Raw genomic sequence first — 18,769 nt, 5'->3', positions numbered from 1 at the left:
TCACCTTACTAAGCTTCAGCTATTTGTAATTAACCTACTTGATTAAATTGTAAAAAATCTCCTCAGAAATAGGACATACCGGTATCCATGTTTTGTATCTTGGTATGAAAGAATAGTGTGTGTTGACTTGTTGTATTCCTTCCCATTTGAAAGAAATTTACTGTAATCTTTTGTCGGCTTTGTTTCTGAGAAACTTCTGGTGGAAAAAAAAATGGTGTTTTATATTTGCTGGAGTTTATGGTCTTGTTAGATTTGATGATTCCTTCAGTCATGGTCTACATTACCCTGGTAGATCCTAATGAATTGTAAAATTAAACGCCTACAAAGCTATATACGTCCATTTCACAGTGGATGCGAAGTTATTCTGTGATCTCGCATTGCTTTTCAGTGTGAACTTTTATAGAAAAAAAAATAATTAGATGTAAGCAGCTCAGTGAAGTAATTTGTATTTTAATTAAGGTAATGTAATTAGCTAGATTTCTTGAGTTTAGATACCTTCGGAATATATGAAAGTTTAATTTTTGGTATTGAGTAAGGCTCCTGCTCCCTCACTAATTGTGCCAGTTAATTAAACAGTGACATTATGCACTGTAACGAAGATTAGGCAGCATCAGTTGTTTATGTTTGTAATCTTTCTTTTGCAGGACCAAAGAATGAACTGTTTCTTTTTTATGGAAAGGGACGCCCAGGAATAATACGGGGAATGGACCTGAATACCAAAGTATCTGATGAATACATGATCCCTATAGAAAACCTGGTCAATCCTCGTGCTCTGGACTTCCATGCCGAAACCAATTACATTTACTTTGCTGATACTACCAGTTTCCTAATTGGACGACAGAAAATTGACGGCACAGAGCGAGAAACAATCCTCAAAGATGGTAGGCAAAGCTAACTGATAGTGACATTCAGAGAATCTCACCTAGGAGAAGCTGAACTGACATTTACAGATAGTTTAAAGCTTTATTTAAGTCTCCCATGGAAAACAGACCCAAACTAGACCTCGAACAGAGTTGGAGATAATTCTTTTTTTACAACTTCCTCTTTATTTTTCCTGAGTGCGAAATGTAAAGTTTGCTTAAGCAACAAATTCTTACTTTGTCCATTTAAGCTTATGCCCCCCAGTGACTAACTCGTATATCTCCACTGTATTCTTTCAGTAGTTAGATACAATGGATCCGTAATGTAGTTCTTCGTAATCGTTCACTGAGCCATCCCATATCCTTGTGGACTTTATAAGACTTCTTCACTCCAACCTGTATCACAGTGTGGATTCTGGAGCTTATTCAAGTAGTTTGGTAGAGTGAGAATTGCTGTGGTGCTTGCAAACTCATGAGAAAAAAAGCATTGTCTTTCCTGATGTGTTTTCCATTGTACATGTGGAAGCAACAGGAAGACCTAAACATTTTTGGAACCTTAATTAAGACGTTTGTACCATTTATTATAGCAATGAGAGAAAATACCAGCAGCTCTCTAGTTTCCACCTCTCCCACCACAATTCACAGAATCTCCCTGGTCTAGAATCGTCTCTCTTCATACTCATTGGTCTTTCAGTGATAAAGCCTCCAGTTTGTCAACCCATATTTCTTTTTCTTTTATGGACCCCTTTCATGAAAGACTGCTTCAGCGGGAGGTAACAATTGCCTCCGTTGAAATCCATTCTACGGTAATTATTTTCTAGTACTCAATAAAATAAGCAGTATGAATATTCATCTTGGCCTTCAGAGAGCTTAATATCTTTACTTGTAAATTGAAGCTCGAGACAGTGAAAGTAACTAAAATACCATTGGTTTAGCACAGGGATTTTCATTCCCTGTCATTCATAATGCATGTTTTTAATCCACCTGTCTCGGAGAAGTTATCTGCAGTTTGCAGTGATATGGTGCTGTTTTGGTATAAGGTCTCTCCACAGACCTCGGGGCCTGCACAAAGATCCCTTCAGCAGTAGTTGCAAGGAATAGATGGCTCTTTACCCTATATTGGTGATTGCTTAATGAAAGGCAGCTGTCTGAGTAGTAAATAATGAACACTCAGCTGTCATTCTGGTAATTCTTCATTTCGCTGCAAATATGGAAATGGATGATATAAATCACAGAAATTTCATTGCTGACTTTCTTTTACTAAGCAACCCACATTTCATTTTACAACAAAGAAATCCAAATGTGGAGTAGAGGAAGGAGCAGACAGTATGTAGATTTAGACATTACAAGGCAGCACCAAGGAGCATCCTTGCTGAAAGGTGTCTGACAGGTTTAGGTTACTCTCATCAAACATGAATAAACTTTGTATACCAAACCAGCAAATTGAAGAGACTCTTATAAATAATGTTTAACTGGAATTTCTACTCTTTATAAGTACAACACAGCAAAAATACCAGTGCAATACCAAAAGAGTTATGGGTTATCTGATGATATATTATTGGTGGTCCTAATACTTACAAAGACCAAAAAAAAAGTCACTGTCATTCTCTCCCCCCCCAGTCCTTCCCCAGGAGCTTACATTTTTTAGTTTAGAACTTGGTGTAGTTTCATAACTTTAAAGTATGCTTAAAGAACACTTGTTAATGTATTTTTCATGATTTAAAAAATTAATATGGCCTCCAGCCATACCACCTCAGCTTTTATTGTTGTCAGCTCTCAAGAACTCAGCAGGGACAGATTAAATAGTTTCTTAGTGGAAGGCTACTAGAGAAAATCAGGTGTGTCAGGAGGTGGTTTAATATTCGGTCTGAACAGCATGCTGCTAAGGAACTCTATCTGTGGTAGGTGTCACTTCTCAGATTAGAAGTTGTCATTTTTTGTGACTATCAGGTTTTGCAAGAACAGATATGCTAGGTCAAACAACACTGTAACTCAGATAATTACAGTTTGCCTACATGAGAGCCTGATCCTACAAGCTGTTGACTGGGAATTGAGAAGGCTGAGCACCTAATGCTGCTGGAGTTTGATTTCCCATATAGTTTCAGCTGTGATTTCTTATTCTTCACTTAGGGAAACAAACTGCTGTGTCGTATTGATAACTATTTGACAGCCCACAGCATGGCCTACCCTAGAGTTGGTGGCACAACCGCAATAGTAGTGTACTTTCACCAGCAACAGAAATTGCTGTAATTAAGGTTTCAAACTTGCATGTGAAATCAGTGTTTTAAATAAAAAAAAATAGAACAAACCAGACACTTTTAAAAGGATTTAAATATTGTTCAATTGAAGTAACATAAACACAAACTCTGGGTTTTGGTTTTTTTACTTGTCTTCATCCCCCTTATGTTGTTTGGGGCTGCTGTGAGCCTTAAAATGCTATATTATTCACTTGTAAATATTGGCAAAGATGGTCAAGGGCTAACTTTTTGCTTAAATAAGTCTGTAAAGATCTTTGGAAGCTGTTTAGCTGGTTGGTATATAGAAGAATTTTTTTTTTTTCACCCGTTTTCACATTAATCTAGTATTTTAGGCACTATTAATGTACATGATCTATCTGACACTGATGAGCTAGGCCATTCTGTACCAAATTACACACCGTGCTTATAATCTCTTGCATATTTAAAATCAATGTGGCAAGTTGTTGCCTCTAGAAATATGAGGGTTTAAAAATCTTGTATCTATATTCAGTATATTTGGAGCCCATATACTACTGTTAACTGTAAAATTCTGGTAGTATTTCCAGAATTACAAATGTTAATTTTTCAATTGTCAAGTGAACAACAATCAAAATGATATTTTATTCACCTCATCCTTTTTACGTTGAAAGGGCTTTACTGCAGAAAGCCTGGCTTACTCGAGTCAAATCAATTTTAACCAGAATGGCTGTTATTTTGTTCCTGTTTATTACTTGATGTGAAGCCCACCTTAAAGCTTTTAGATAGTTAAACAAAAGTGAAATTTAAACCATAAGCTTCACAAAAAGAATGCAAACTGTCTCTATAAGATTGTGCTGTAGAATTCTCCTTTATTTTTAAATTTTCTGATATATTTAATATCTAATTACCATGAGGTTTTTTTTAACTTAGATTGTATTTGTTCTAGAAATATGCTCCAAAATTACCGCAAAAGGCATGGTAGCTCAGATACAGTAGCTATTATATGAAATTGAATAGACCTGGAGCAATAGGCTTGTAAATTTTAGGAGGTATCCAGAATTCTAATCTAATATTTAACTTTGCTGTTGATCCTAATACAGTCCGTATTTGGACTGTTTTGTCTCCCGAAGAAGCAAAAAAACCCAACATTTTCATTAAAAAGCTGACCTTATTAGCATAAAAACTGTGTTTAACCCAAAATGTCTAGGTCAGACATGATAAAAATAAAATGGGTTTTGAACAAATCACTCCTTGTCCTCAAGCTTGATCTTAGTCATGTCAGTGTTTCCTTGAGTAAAATCTGCTGAGTAAAACCCCTCCAAGCCCTAAAGGACTTTTCTTTCACTCCTGAAGCTCGTCTTTGTTGCCTGTTCTGTTCAGCAGTCTTTCTCTGTCAGCCTTGGGCTCCCAGGTCCTTGGTGAGATGCTCTCTTCTTTTCCCTACCATACTTTGCACTTCTCTCTTCTCAACATACTTGATCACTCCAAGACCAAAGGCCGCGCTTTCCCACTTTGGGAGAGTTCCAGCTGACTCTGACATTGCTTTTTTAAAAGAATGTAGCAAAGGCACTGAGAGACGACAAATAAAACTGGCAGTGTCCATCAGCCTGGGAAGGCTGGGTGAGCTGCTGGCACTGATCTCACCCACTCGGACTGATCCACGGTTGTTCTGTCCTTTGACTGGATGATTCTTGTCAGACTAGGTGGTTGCTGGGTTAGGTATATCATGATACTGTTCTTCATATCCTCCATCTGGAGAGTGAATTTTGACACCATTGCTTCCTTCAAGCTTTTTAGATCACAAGGAAAAATAGTTCCCCAAAAGCATAGTGATGTTTAGGTGTATCAGAAATAGGGATGAAAATGTTAAACACATTTTGGAAAACCCCTCAGCATATGCCAATCTTCCCCCCCCATAATTTTCTCATATTGTGTCTCAGAGGATAACCGATTTACTAAATTTAGGTCTAGTTTCTTATGTGAACAAGGCTTAGTTGATACTGTGGTGGGTATTTTGTCTCTCTGTAATATCTTTTGGACCTTCAGCATGATTTCAACTTAATTTGATATATAGGGCAGAGGTCCAACTATAATTAAAATCCTAAAATATTGTAAAAATAAGGAGAGGAGATATCAAGGACCGATGATTTGCAAGTTCAATCTTATTTTATTGATTTCTGCAGCTGGGCATAGCAATGTGAACACAGAAATTGTGAAATGGAATTATAATGGAAGAGAAGAAAAAATTTCATTGTTCTTCTGCGAAGTAGTCAAAAAAACAAAGGAACACATCAATACAGAGGTAGTCAGGCTTCAATTGTTCCCATGTTCAAAGAAGTACACATTTAAAAATGGCTGCTGGAGATGTTACCCTTAATTCCTGTTACTGTCCAGGTCACTGCAGTTGGTAGATTGTACTTTGCAGTTCAAGGGTTAAAGAAAAAAAGTAACAAACGAAACCTAGCAAGTGTAAAATACATCACAGTTTTATATGCAAACATACATACATCTCCACAAGTGTTTAATTTAACATAATCAATATGCATGGGATAGGATGATTACACACTTGGAATTATAGACAGCATTAAAGCTAGAACCTCTATTTTGAATTCTGAACTACTCTAGACCTCATTAACTTCTCCAAGACAAGTAAACTCATTTCTCAATTACTTTCACATATAATTCGATGTTATTGACAAGAATTTCTTTCATGTTAAAAAAACGACCTCATTTGCATATTTATCTTTATTCATCTGTGCTGTTTGTCCACTGCCATTGTCCCCAGACAGAGGATACTGATAAGGGAAAAAAGCAGTTTTAAAAATATTACGTGGCTGTCATGCTATGACTTTGAGTAGCCACCAGCTTCTTTTAATTTTCTATTTTTAAACATTGAAAACATACTGAGGTATCTCTTTTAATAAGGGCATCCTTGTTATTTTTAACGTTTAGTATACAGTGCAAGTTTATATCATAATATACTTCAACATTATATTTAAATGCATTTTGCTTTTATTAAAAAGGAAATAGTTATAAAATTAACAAAAAATGAAACATTTTGCAATAACAAGGTATTTGAAAACATTATAGCTCTGCTAATTTGATAGGGAATATGGTGGTATTGCAGTCACTAAAAAACATTGTTCAACAAAGAAGCTGTGAAGTAATTTCTCATGTTCCAATGCTATTGAGATTGTAACAGCACCTTTTATAGATGCTGTTATTGCATCCAAGTGTATAAAAAGCCCAATATTTCATTTATTGGGTAAAACTGTCATATTATATCTTAGTGTATGGTTGATGACATACCGTGTTATCTATGGGTTATAGTAAGCGGAAAGTTTTCTGTACTGCACTAAAGTTATGTAGAGTGTGACCTGGTAAAAGAGCTTTGCATTCCCATCCATCAGAAAGAATTTTACTGGTTTCTTGTACAGAATTAGATTATTAGAGTCATAGTTAATAAAGGTATTTGAGGTCTAAAAGATATTATAGGTGAAGAGTTTGTCCCAAGGAAAACAAATCTGATGGGTTGCAAAAAAATTATAGATACACTGAAGTTATGGATTTTAGTGAGTAAGATCTTTCCATTAGTACTTGCTGATTTTATGGTGGGGACGCATCTTGGTGGAGAAATCTGAGGGAAGGTTTAGACGATGGCAACACAGCACCAATGCATGATGCCCTTGCAGTAAAAATGACTCTGAAAACAACTTGAAGTGTCCCAAGTCTGTGCTTCAGGAGTTCATGCGAAGTTGTTGTCTGGAAAGCTGACAGTTAAATTACATGTGTCTGGCAGCACAGATTAAATAGTAAACAGTTGGTTTTAAGTTCAAATAGTAAGCAGGATTTAAGTAGGATCAGTGATTTTGACATATCGGCATTTCTTAAAAGATGGTAATGCATGAATTTGTTATGTGCATTGTGATAAAAATCTCTCTGCATCATGTTTGCTGTGAGAAAATCTTTCAAAAAACTCCAGCATTGATCAGAAAGTGATGTCAACAATGGTGAGAAAGCATGAATCTGATGAAACCTTGGGGCTAGATGGCATTACTGGTGTAAATGTGAACAGAAAAAGCAATTTACAGTCCTTTTTTAAAGTCTTGATGATTCCTGTCATGAAATTGTACTGTAGGATTGCATATTCAAGTATGATGAACAAGTAATACAATCCATGTTGTCAAGAAGCGTTGTAGTAAGGAAGAGGGTTTTTCAGGGTGGTTTTTTGCTTGGTTTTTGTTTGGGTTTTTGTTTTTTTGGTGTTTTGTTTTGGTTTTGTTTTTTTTTTACCTTTGCAGCCATACTGACCTTCATTTTTATCACAGCAAAGGGAGGCACCAGTTCGGTGCTGTGAATTTTCAGGCTCAGTGGAAACACTGGAGTCACAGCTATTATGCTGTTAACCCAATATCTTTTTTAATCCAGGCGCACGCCCTGGCTACCTGTGAGAAGATACCAAACAAGGTAACAGTAAAATGAGCATTTCCACCCCAAGTTTCACCTCAGAAAGGGTACTGAGACAAGCAAACACGGCTTCCTCAGCTTTAGGAAGGCGGTGGGAGGCAGCAGCTGGTAACCTGCCCCTCGGGCCTCTGTCAGGCGCCGCTGCTGGGTGCCATGTTTTGGTTGCCAGCTGCCCAGGGCTGCTCAGGACTGGTCCCAGCCACCCCTGAGGAAACGGGCAGCCTGAGGGCTGGTGCCTGTGTCAGGGGTTTGTGGGTGCTGCGGGGCCGGGGCTGCCGGGGAAGCGGCGTGGAGAGGCGGCTGTGTGTGCCAAACCGGGCTCCTCAGGAGGGGCTGGGGCCGCCGAGCTGAGCCGGGGAGTCGACCTGGAGGGCTGAGCTGTGGTAACGGCCCGCTAACAGGGCTGTGGGCGAGTGCTCCAAGGCGGGCATAGGCCCTCGCTTGGAGGTAGCAGCGGCCACCGGGGCTGAACCGGCCCTGTTACAGGGTGCGAGCTGAACCGCTGCCGGCGCAGCTCGGGGGAGTTTGGGCCTGTGCCACTTGTAAGCACTCCCCTGTGCTCGGGAGGGCTTTGGCGTCAGCTGATGGAGGGGTACATGGAGCAGTGGCTCCATCCTGCCCAGAGAAATACTCCTTGGAGAGACTGGGGAAAAGAGGGTAGCAAGTGGCAGGTGCTTGGGCTGCTAGAGCGAGTTTACAGGTGAGGGAGAGGGACCAGAAATGTGGTGGTCACCAGTGCTGTGGCCCAGGCTCCATCGCTCTCCTCAGTGTTAACTTCCCTCTGGTATCGCCTGACAAATGGCGGGCTCATCCCGGAGGTGAGGAGTGACCGCAGTGGGAGGACCGTGCCGGAGGGCTGGTGTGAGATCGGCTGCGTGGCACAGGGTGATGGCTGAAGTCGGGTAGTGCCCCGACCTTCACAATGCTACAAAGGCCAGGAGAGAATGACTGGAAATTCTCCATATCCCACCCCGTGCACTTGGAATTTGAGATCTTTCTGAAAGAAAAGGGGAAGGGTATGATGAAGAGAGGTGGAAAACCTTTTAGAGACCTTAAGTTAAGGAATTGGGATCATGTGAGAGAGGGCAGAGCTCAGTTAATGTTACAGGCTGTTGGGTAAGCTTGAGGAAAAACTTGTTGCTTGGGGAATTGTTTTACTACTACTCAAATGGGGAAAGCTTCACACTGTATGGAATGAACATTATTGACTCATTTTGGTTCTGGATGGAGCCCTACGGCTGTCAAACTCCTGAGCCCATTGGTACATTCAGTGTAGCATTGCTCTTTGCTCATGCCTTGCTTACTGTGTTAATAGTTTGCTCATGTACCTAGCTGTGGAGAATAACTCGGTCTGTTGTGACGTTCTTGCTTACATGTTTTGCAAGGTCAAGGGACAATGGAACAAATGTAAATTGAATGCCCGTTTTGCTTATTTTTTAATAAGAATGAAACTTGTGATTTGAGTAAAAGCAAGGTAATTGAGAGTACTAGAGCTAATCCTGGAAGCTGTTCTTGACTTGAGTGATATTCCTACGTAGGGTTAAAATTAAGTAGGGTTTTGTTAAATAGTGATTTGCCCAGAGCCAGCTATGGTTAACATATGGTGCCTTATGGTTTAATACGCAAGTTTTATAACCAGTCTTTGTCTTTTGTAGGGTGTTTTCAGCAAAGACTAATTCGGACAGACACAGCAAATATAATTCAGATTCAAGGAAATAATCTAATTTAGCTATATGGACCATATATTGTCCACTGTTTATACTAATGGATAATGTTAGAACATAAACATATAATATTAGTCTCTTATTACTGTCTTCTCTCTCTCAACAGATCTTGATAATGTAGAAGGCATAGCAGTGGACTGGATTGGAAATAATCTTTATTGGACAAACGATGGCCACAGGAAAACGATTGCTGTAGCCAGACTGGAAAAAGCTGCTCAGAGTAGAAAAACTTTGTTGGAGGGAGACATGTCCCACCCTAGAGGAATTGTTGTTGATCCTGTCAATGGGTATGAAGTAGACTAATTTATGTTGTTTAATACATGTCTTTATAGTATAAATACAGGATTGAATTTTACTTAGGATGGGGTTTGTAGAGTCATGTGGTTGTCTGTAATTCTACGGTAGTCTATAATACCTGTAATTCCTGTCCAGCATTCTTGCCTGAAGCCTTCAGAAGAATGTGTATGCCCAGACATTATTGAACCTATGTCAAGTTAATTTGAATGTGATTCACCTTTTTTCTCAAACAAATTGAGTGTATCAGACCTGTATGCATTTTTAATACTAAGTGAACTTTATAATACTCTCCTTTATTTCTCTCTTTGTAAGTCTCAATTTCTGAAGATAATTATAACCATATCCTTGTACACATTGGTTTACGAAACTAAATGAGACAGGTGCTTTTCATTACTTACTAGCATAATTAATTGTGATAGGCTGCATAATAAAAAGAACATTATATTAGTGTGGTATAGTTGTGGTTTACCTAAAAATTCAGTTACATTTATTCAGGGAATTGTCACTGGAGAATGATGTAGACAGGTAATTCTAGTGTGGCTGGATTGATTGCTGTTTTCCTAGTAGAAGAATGTATTTACATTATCAGGTTTTCACTTTTGAGCTTGTCCTTTGAGGAATGGAAGTGACTGTGGAAAGGCTACAATTAATTAAGGTCAGATAGTAAGGATGTAAAATCAGACCACAAACCATAACCATACCTACAATTACTTTGTTAAATTTTCCAGCTCAGTAAATGCATGGCACAGGAAATAGTGTATGAAGATGTATTGTCTGAAAAGGGCTATTATATAAAACACTTCTCTAATAAAATAACGTGCCTTTCATGATTATACTTCTCATGGAAGCTTTTCCTGAGGGATAGCATTTATTATGGCATTTTAATTATATTTAGAAAATATTAGTCTTGATTTAACCAATATAGAAGCATTAACTGCATTTTGAGATACAATTAAAGCACATTAATGTAAAGGTCTGTTACTATAAGCATGTTTTAGCTTATGACATGATAACTAGAATAAGTACAGACAAAATGTTAATGGAGAAAAGCTCAGTAATTGCTGTTGAGCAGTCATGTAAATATTTGGAAAACATATTTTGTCTTCCAATAAAATAAATACCATACCGACCTGCATCTCTGCCTGAGCTTTAGGGTATATGCAGGTTTTATAATTCTGTGATTAAACCTAGGGTTGTTTGAGTCAAACATGCAATGAATTTTATAAGCCACATGGATCAAAAATTGGTTGATGTTCTTAGCATACATTTACAAAAATATTAAAAGAATCCAAAACAACCTTCTGGCAGGTGACTTGGAAGAGACAGGAAAGAAACAAAAAAGGTACATTTGCATATCTATAAACCTGTGTAATGATGGTGCAATTTTTTCTTTATCTTTTTCAATTTCTTATATTAAAAAAATATGAAATTATGCTTATACATAAAAGTGTGTTTGAATAGAATTTTTGACCAGTAGATTTGGCATCATTTACACAGATTTGATAACAAAACTGGTTTTCACTTCAGTATTTCATTCTTTGTAAATTCAGAATTTAAATTTCAGGACTTTATTCTTCAAAGTACAGACAGGTTAAGTGGGTTAGGTTCACACAACTTATTTCAGAAATTTGTATAACTTTAGAAATGTAAATCTAGTGAAATCAAAGGTAACACAAAAATACCAAATAAATCGTGACAACTTTAACAAGTAGGATCCATTTCAGATCCATATGATATTTTTCCTCTATTTAATGCTTAATAATTGAATTCCTAGATTTGACTTTAAAAGTAAATGTCTACTATCTAGTAAATGTTTTCAGCATATTAATGTGGCTGTGTGTCATATGATCTGAAATGCAGTTTAGACGCTTCATACATTACACACAGGCTTCTATGCGTTTCTTTCCATGAACCTGTTTTTCCTTTGGGGGGGGAAAAAAAGTGAGAAAAAAGAGAAAATTGGTGTTTCTTAGCATATTTGCTACCTTCTGCTTTTATATAAGTTCAAGTTGTGTGTTTTAAATTGTTGAAATCAGAGTTGTCACCAGCAAATTCTGTAATAAAACATGATAATCGGATTAATTCAATAAGGAAAAACAAAAAAAAGAAACATAGGGTGTGTTCTGTAGCATGCAGTAGAGAATGCCTCAGAGAACTCATCTGAGCTAATACTTTTAGATTACTTACTAAAATGTGTGCTTAATTTTTCCATAGGTAGCATAGGTACTTATTTTTCAGAGTTGTTTTGGTTATCTGTATTGCCGCACTATAAACCATAAAACTATGCTAAAATTGCCTACCAGCTATTTTTCAAAAATTTTTTGTAGCCATCTATCTTTCTAAAAATTTTTGTGAGGGACAGAGTGCTCATAATAGTTTTTTGAGTAATTTAGCTGCTTTCATGTGGGATGTGAAGTTCACAGAATGTCAAGGTTATCCTGTAGCTATTAAACTAGAGTGCAATTAATTCATATATTGCAGCTTTTTTGATAGTATTAAGCATCATAAAAAGCAGATTTGCATCATAAAGGCAAACTACACTTGGCCAAAAAACAAACAAACAAACAAACAAAAAACAACAAAAAAAAAAAACCCAAACCAGTAAAAGTTTGAACTTTGTGACAAAGTCAATAAAATTGCTGGTTTTAGGAAAAAAAAAAATCATAGTTGTGGTAAATAAGGTCTTAAACAATTATTTCTCTTCTCATGTCAGTTAGCCCATTTGGTATTCATGTAATTAATTACAATATGAGCAAAACACCCTAAGTGTCATTTCAGCAGCATCCAGTACATAGGAAAAGTAAATATAGAAATAGCAGTGGAAAGAAACATGCAAAATTCAAAATGTCTCTGGCTTGTGGATATATTGTTATGAACTTCTGCTAAAAGCCTACAGTATAATTCAGATGATTAAAATGGTATCTAAATGTTCGTTTTTATAATTTCATAGCTGGATGTATTGGACAGACTGGGAAGAAGATGAAATAGATGACAGTGTGGGAAGAATTGAGAAGGCATGGATGGATGGCTACAGTCGGCAGATTTTTGTAACATCTAAGATGCTATGGCCCAATGGTTTGACTCTGGACTATCATGCCAATGTGTTATACTGGTGTGACGCCTATTATGATCACATTGAAAGGATATTTTTGAATGGAACTGAGAGAAAGGTAAAAGAAAAATACTGCTGTTTTGCCACAGGCATGCTTTTTCTCTGGCTTTTATTGTTATGTTAAAAATACTTTTCAAGCTTTTTAAAGTCTGCATAACCTTGCGGCATGTCCAGCGTCATCTCTGTTGAAACAAGCGATGTTGGCAGTCTCCTGTAGGAGACTATAATACAGCTTAAAATTTTCATCTTTAGAAAGTGACACAAAAGTTGATTTTTTTTTTTTTAATCTCATTTTCTCATGTGACAATGAGTTACATTTTGATTGAGCCACAAAGCTACAAAGAGATTTTCAGTAGGAAAAAAAAAAACCTTCTTTTGGCTCTGCCAGAAAGAGGCTTTCATTTAACTTCACTGGATAAGCTGCTTTTGATGAATCTTAGTGCCCTGTTTGATCATTTGTGGTAATATGCAGAGGGGAAACACTCAACAAGTGCAGTCAAAGACGGAGAGAGATTGTTTTAGCTGTTACCAATGGCTATACTAGCTAGATATAAGTCTGTATAGAAGTTCTGTGTTGTTTTGTAGAAGTAACAAGTGCAGAATAGACATCTGGAAAATGGTTAACACTTAGGCTGGAGTCTGATAATTTGGGGAAGGTTTGGCATCTGCTTCATAAAATTAGTACCCTGACAACTGAAACTTTACTATTAATTGAGAATGGCAGGCATTAAGTCCTTCGGCGGGAGGATGTACACAAAATGTACGTGTCTTGTGACTTCTCATTTATCCTTCACTCATGATTCCCTCTGTGTGATGGCCTTGATAGGACCAATATGCAGATCTCTACTACTGAAAGTAGTAGCTGTAGACACAGTCCTCCCTGGAACTCATCCCTGACCAAGCTCATATTGCTTTAATGTTGCTTTTAAAATCCTTTATACTGAGTGATCTGTTGTTAAGCCTGTACTAATGCTGTAGCGTTGCAGTTTGTCACAATGGTGAGGTTGGGATTTACATTTAGCGCTTCTACTTTTGCTCCAAATCCATTATGGTCCTGTAATGGGGAGGGGAGGAGGGTAAGCACATTGGCAGAAAGACATTTTTTAATTAAAGATCCTTAGGTCTGCTAGCGATGCTAGACTTCCTGAAAAGTTCCTGGACAGAACAGGTCTAGGAAGGTTAAATGCAGCTGCCATGGATTACACATGGATTGCTAGTGAGAACTGCTGGGTTTGCTGTTTTTGCCTCCCACCAGAACTGGTGAATAAGAAGCACCTGTCTTTATAGGTTTTATTTTGAAGTGTGTCACAGAATGGTTCAGTTCTTTTGAGAAGTGTTTTTCTGTAATCCTGTGATTTAAATAAAATGCATAGCCATTCGAATGAAACTTCTGTAGCCAAAAATAACTAAAAGGTACTTGCTTTTGATGCTGAATAATTTGTTCTTTATTATCGGATATTTTGGCCAAAATATAACTGGGTCAATAGCATCTTTAATTTTTGAAGTGTCAGTATAGTGAAGATTTTACAGGGTGTGGAAGTCCTAATAAATTCCACCAGTAGGTGGTGGATGATTGACTGATAGATTAATTTTGATCAAAAGCAGTTAACCGAGATGAGGAGTTCTGACCAAAAGAATTCCAAGCCCAAAGACAAAATTTGAAGGGCAAAAGGGGGTGATGTTTGTCACCTCATAGTAGCTGTATTTTAGTGGGCTTTATCTCCTTGTTCTCTTGGGTTTGTGTATCTAAATAGGGACAAGGTAGGTGTCGTGGTTTAACCCCAGCCAGCAACTAAGCACCACGCAGCTGCTCGCTCACTCCCCACCAGTGGGATGGGGAGAGAATCGGAAGGGTAAAAGGGAGGAAACTCGTGGGTTGAGATAAGAACAGTTTAATAATTGAAGTAAAATAAATTAGAACAGTTAAATAGGCAAAGCAAAAACCGTGCACGCAAACAAAACAAAACAAGGAATTCATTCACTACTTCCCATCGGCAGGCAGGTGTTCAGCCATCTCCAGGAAAGCAGGGCTCCATCACGCGTAATGGTTACTTGGGAGGACAAACACCATCATACCCAATGTCCCCCCTTCCTTCTTCTTCCCCCAGCTTATATACTGAGCATGATGTCATATGGTATGGAATAGCCCTTTGGCCAGTCTGGGTCAGCCCCCCCCCGGCTGTGCCCCCTCCCAGCTTCTTGTGCCCCCGGCAGAGCAGGAGAAGCTGAAAAGGCCTTGACCAGTGTGAGCGCCACTTAGCACCTATTTAGAGACAGCTTAGCACTACTTAGCAAGAACAAAAGCATCAGTGTATCCTCGACATTGTTCTCATCCTAAACCCAAAACACAGCCCCATACCGGCTACCAAGACGAAAATTAACTCTATCCCAGCTGAAACCAGGACAGTAGGGCATCTGATGAACTGCTTTTCTCCTTCTAGAGGCAAGATAGAAATACACTGTTGGGCATTGGTTCAAGCAAGGACCCCAGCCAGCAGGAGAAGAGTGGAACTTAGTCATTCCAAACTGCAGCTGCTATGATGAAGTATAAAGGCAGGGCTCCCAAAAGTAGATGATTTAGAGTTCTGCAGTTTTCTATGTCTTTTTAAAGTAAATAATTCTAATTACTGTAATTTACTTGATGGCAAGTTTAGACTCCTTTTAAAGTTTTGGTTTCATTCTATAGGGATTGAAAATATTTTTAAACCGTTCCTCTTTATCAGACAGCTCTTGTGTACTGGTAGTTGCAGTTCTTTTGAAGGAGTCCTGAAACTGGAGCTATAGTAAATGACACTGGTTTAGAACACTTCTGTGGCCAATAAAACAAAGACAAGATTTGGGGTGTAATTTGTAGTTTTATGTATGAATTAATAAACCAGAAGTAGAAGGTGCATGGAAGAAAGTTTGTCTTATTTTGGGAACAAACTGTGGCATGTCTTTTTGTTTGATTTTTTTGTTTGTTTTGTTTTGTTTTGTTTTTTTTTAAGTTACCACAACTGAAACTAGAGAGGAAGTTCACAGAAATGAATAAGCAATCTCTGCACTTACTTCACACTTCAACAAAAATAAGCAACTCGTACACACTATTCTTTGCTTTAAAAGAAGCTGATGTTTGATATACTTGACAGATACTCAAAGTTCCTTGCTAGGGAAGAAGGTAGATATTTACTGACCATAATGATTGCATGGTTACCTACATTCCTCTGCATTATCTGACAGGGGACACTTAAAATGAATTTATATGAAGTTTTGACGTTAGATACTGATGCTGACACATAGAACGGCTTTACACTCTGTATTTGGTTTTATTGCATTAAATCATTATATTTGGGCACAGTGCTTATTTCAGTTTTCCTATTTCCTGTTTTATGTTCTCTGCAGTGTATGCTAAGAAAAATTACTTATTATTTTGCCCTTGCTAATGCTCACCTACCACTAATTAATTGCAGGTAGTCTACAATGGAAAAGATTTGAATCATCCTTTTGGACTATCGCATCATGGAAATTATATTTACTGGACAGATTATATGAATGGGTCAATTTTCCAGTTGGATCTGCTCACAAGGAATGTGACACTGTTAAGAAGTGAGAGACCACCTTTGTTTGGGCTCCAGATTTATGATCCACGTAAACAGCAAGGTATAAAACATATAAGGTTATAAAACATATGATTTTTCCAAAGGTCTGTTATAAAAGGATATTTTCCCTGGCAGTTCCCTAGTATTTTGAGGTGACTAGATGAACAACAATAGGAAAAAGAGTATGATTCATGACATGAGCAAGATACTTTCAAATGTTTCAATCCATTGATGTTGAAATTGATCATCTCATACTTACTAAAAAGTGAATCATAGTATTATACCTGTCTGAATTTCTTCCATGTATTTACACTGCTTTTATTGCCATTCTTCTTGTGTGTCAAAGAGATACTGTGAAAGGATAAAATAGAATAGATAATATATACACATTGGCTCATAGCCATAAAATATATTATTGCATTTACCTTTTCTTAAATAGGATCATAGATCCTGTCTGTCTTTTCCTTTTTGTAATTTTCTCCCCCATCTTGGTCTACACCAGCACCGCATGACTTAATCTCCAGAAAGTATGTGGTGCTGTTACACAGAATCAGAGCAAGTGGCCTTAGAGAGTAGTGGAAAAAAAATCCATAATTGTTGTTACTTATATCAGTAGAGAAATGAGATAAAGGCCATAGGTTTGCATGGATGGAGATTAGAAAATGCAATTGCTACTATACAGGTAAATTTACAAATTTATTTTACTGAAGAAAACTTTGGAGTCCATTTACTGCATGCAGCGTTCAGATGAGTTGTTGAATATTTGCTCTCTTTAATGAAAACAGTTCTAGTTAACGTCTGGTACCAAACATAAAACTGAACATCAGGAATTAGTATAAATAAAATACTGTTTAAAAAACGACCATATTAAATATTAATGTCTGTGGGTCTCATTAATCTCTACAGATCATCAGTTTTGGCATGTAGAAGTAGAACATTTCAACGGTTCCTATAGAAAATCGGAGACACTAAGGTGTTGGCAGTCCTGCTACATTTGATTCTGTACATGAACTAGAAAAGTAACAAAATGGAAATTTCACCATTTATCCAAATGCTGCTTATACAGATACAATGTCAAACTGTGCTGCTTAAAACAGTGGGTTTGGGGTTTTCTTTGTTTGTTTGTTTGTTTGAAGTACTACAAGTACTTTGTCACTGTGCATAAAGCCCAATTTTATTTTCACGGTATCATCACCTTCAGATCTGGATGTGGGTACAGTGTCTTGTTCATGTATGTTCGTAGTGCTTGGAAGATTTCACTGTGTCTCTGTTATTTGTAGTCAATGAAGGGCTTAGAGAGCAACTGATAATACTAGTACAAAGCGGATAGAATCAAAACATTAGAAAAAATATTTGGCACTCATAGATACAGAGAAAATACTCAGCCTTTGTATTTGTTATAGGTATAGATACATTTCTCTGTGTGTATACAAAAATGATACACGTATCTATGAAAATAAAATATAGTGAATATTTTCCCTATATGTACTGGTTAAATATTTTGCATAGGTTTATTTCAGAGGTTTTATATACCACACATACTAAGTATTTTTTTATTGTTTTTCTTCTGTCTAATCTTACCATTTTTTTTCTGTCCAGCAAAAAAACAGCTGGTGATTTACAAAGGGAAGAAACAGTTCAGTTTTCAAAATGGTGCTAAAGTACAAAATGGAAAGTGCATATGTGTATAAGCAAAATACTTGGCATGTAATATATGCATGTATAGGGTTGTTTAATTTTATGTTTCATTTTAAAATTTACTATATTTGAAGACTTAGATATGTAGTTAATATTCTTTGGAGAAGACAAAGACTTATTCTCTATCTAAAAGTACGTCTTCCAGTTTGTTTTTCCTTGGGAAAACCACGTTTTACAATGTCTCACTTAACCAGCTGAGGCCTTACTGAAAAGGTTAGTGATTTTCTTTACGGCCAGTTAATATGAAGTTTTCCCTTTTCTGCTGAATTATATTTTTATGTGTCCAGATAGGCTTTCTTAGGGAAAGCCATTGAGATTAATACTTGATTATGGAGTGCTGAGGTCCAGGCAGCCAACTTGTAATTGGTTTTATGAGTATGCAGGCAATACTGAAAATGTCTCCTTTCTGATATTGTAATATCTAAATTTTCAATACCTAAACCAAACTGTAGTATGTCAAGGTCATTGTAACAGTTCGTCTCTTATCACAGATTCTTTTCAGGGACTCTCACTTCCAAAGTCATGTAAAAACATAGCGTGTTTGGGTTTTTTGTTGGGTTTGGGTTTTTTTTTCGAGGCAAAATCTGCCCCCAAATCTACCCTTAGGTTGGCCAAATTTCAGAATAATTTGAACTGTGTCTGCTAAGAGAGGATGTGGTGATTGCTTTAAATACTTAGTACTTCTCCTGTTTTATTCATTACTCAGAAGGGTCCTTTATTTTTAGAAAAAATGGAAACTTAAAAATGAATGCAATTGCTGTTAGCTTCCAAATAAGCTAGCACCAGAGATAGAAGACTAAAATATTACCTCTTAGAC

General features: G+C 37.2%; 1 protein-coding gene across 1 annotated transcript in view; it reads left to right on the top strand.

Annotated features, from left to right (window-relative positions):
• The window catches only part of LRP1B (LDL receptor related protein 1B), a gene marked incomplete at both ends in the record, with an annotated part of 755,097 nt that overhangs the window by 454,885 nt on the left and 281,443 nt on the right, over positions 1 to 18,769 (top strand). Inside the window, 4 exons of the mRNA XM_082312062.1 lie at positions 645 to 881; positions 9,374 to 9,554; positions 12,515 to 12,734; positions 16,126 to 16,315. Of these exons, the coding sequence (XP_082168188.1) occupies positions 645 to 881; positions 9,374 to 9,554; positions 12,515 to 12,734; positions 16,126 to 16,315 (828 nt within the window). The remainder of the gene's footprint in view (positions 1 to 644; positions 882 to 9,373; positions 9,555 to 12,514; positions 12,735 to 16,125; positions 16,316 to 18,769) is intronic.

Source organism: Platalea leucorodia (genome assembly GCF_965183815.1).
Source record: "Platalea leucorodia genome assembly, chromosome: 5".
NCBI classification, from domain to species: domain Eukaryota; kingdom Metazoa; phylum Chordata; class Aves; order Pelecaniformes; family Threskiornithidae; genus Platalea; species Platalea leucorodia.
Note: the sequence above shows the minus strand (reverse complement) of the source record. Positions and strands in the feature narration are given on the sequence as shown.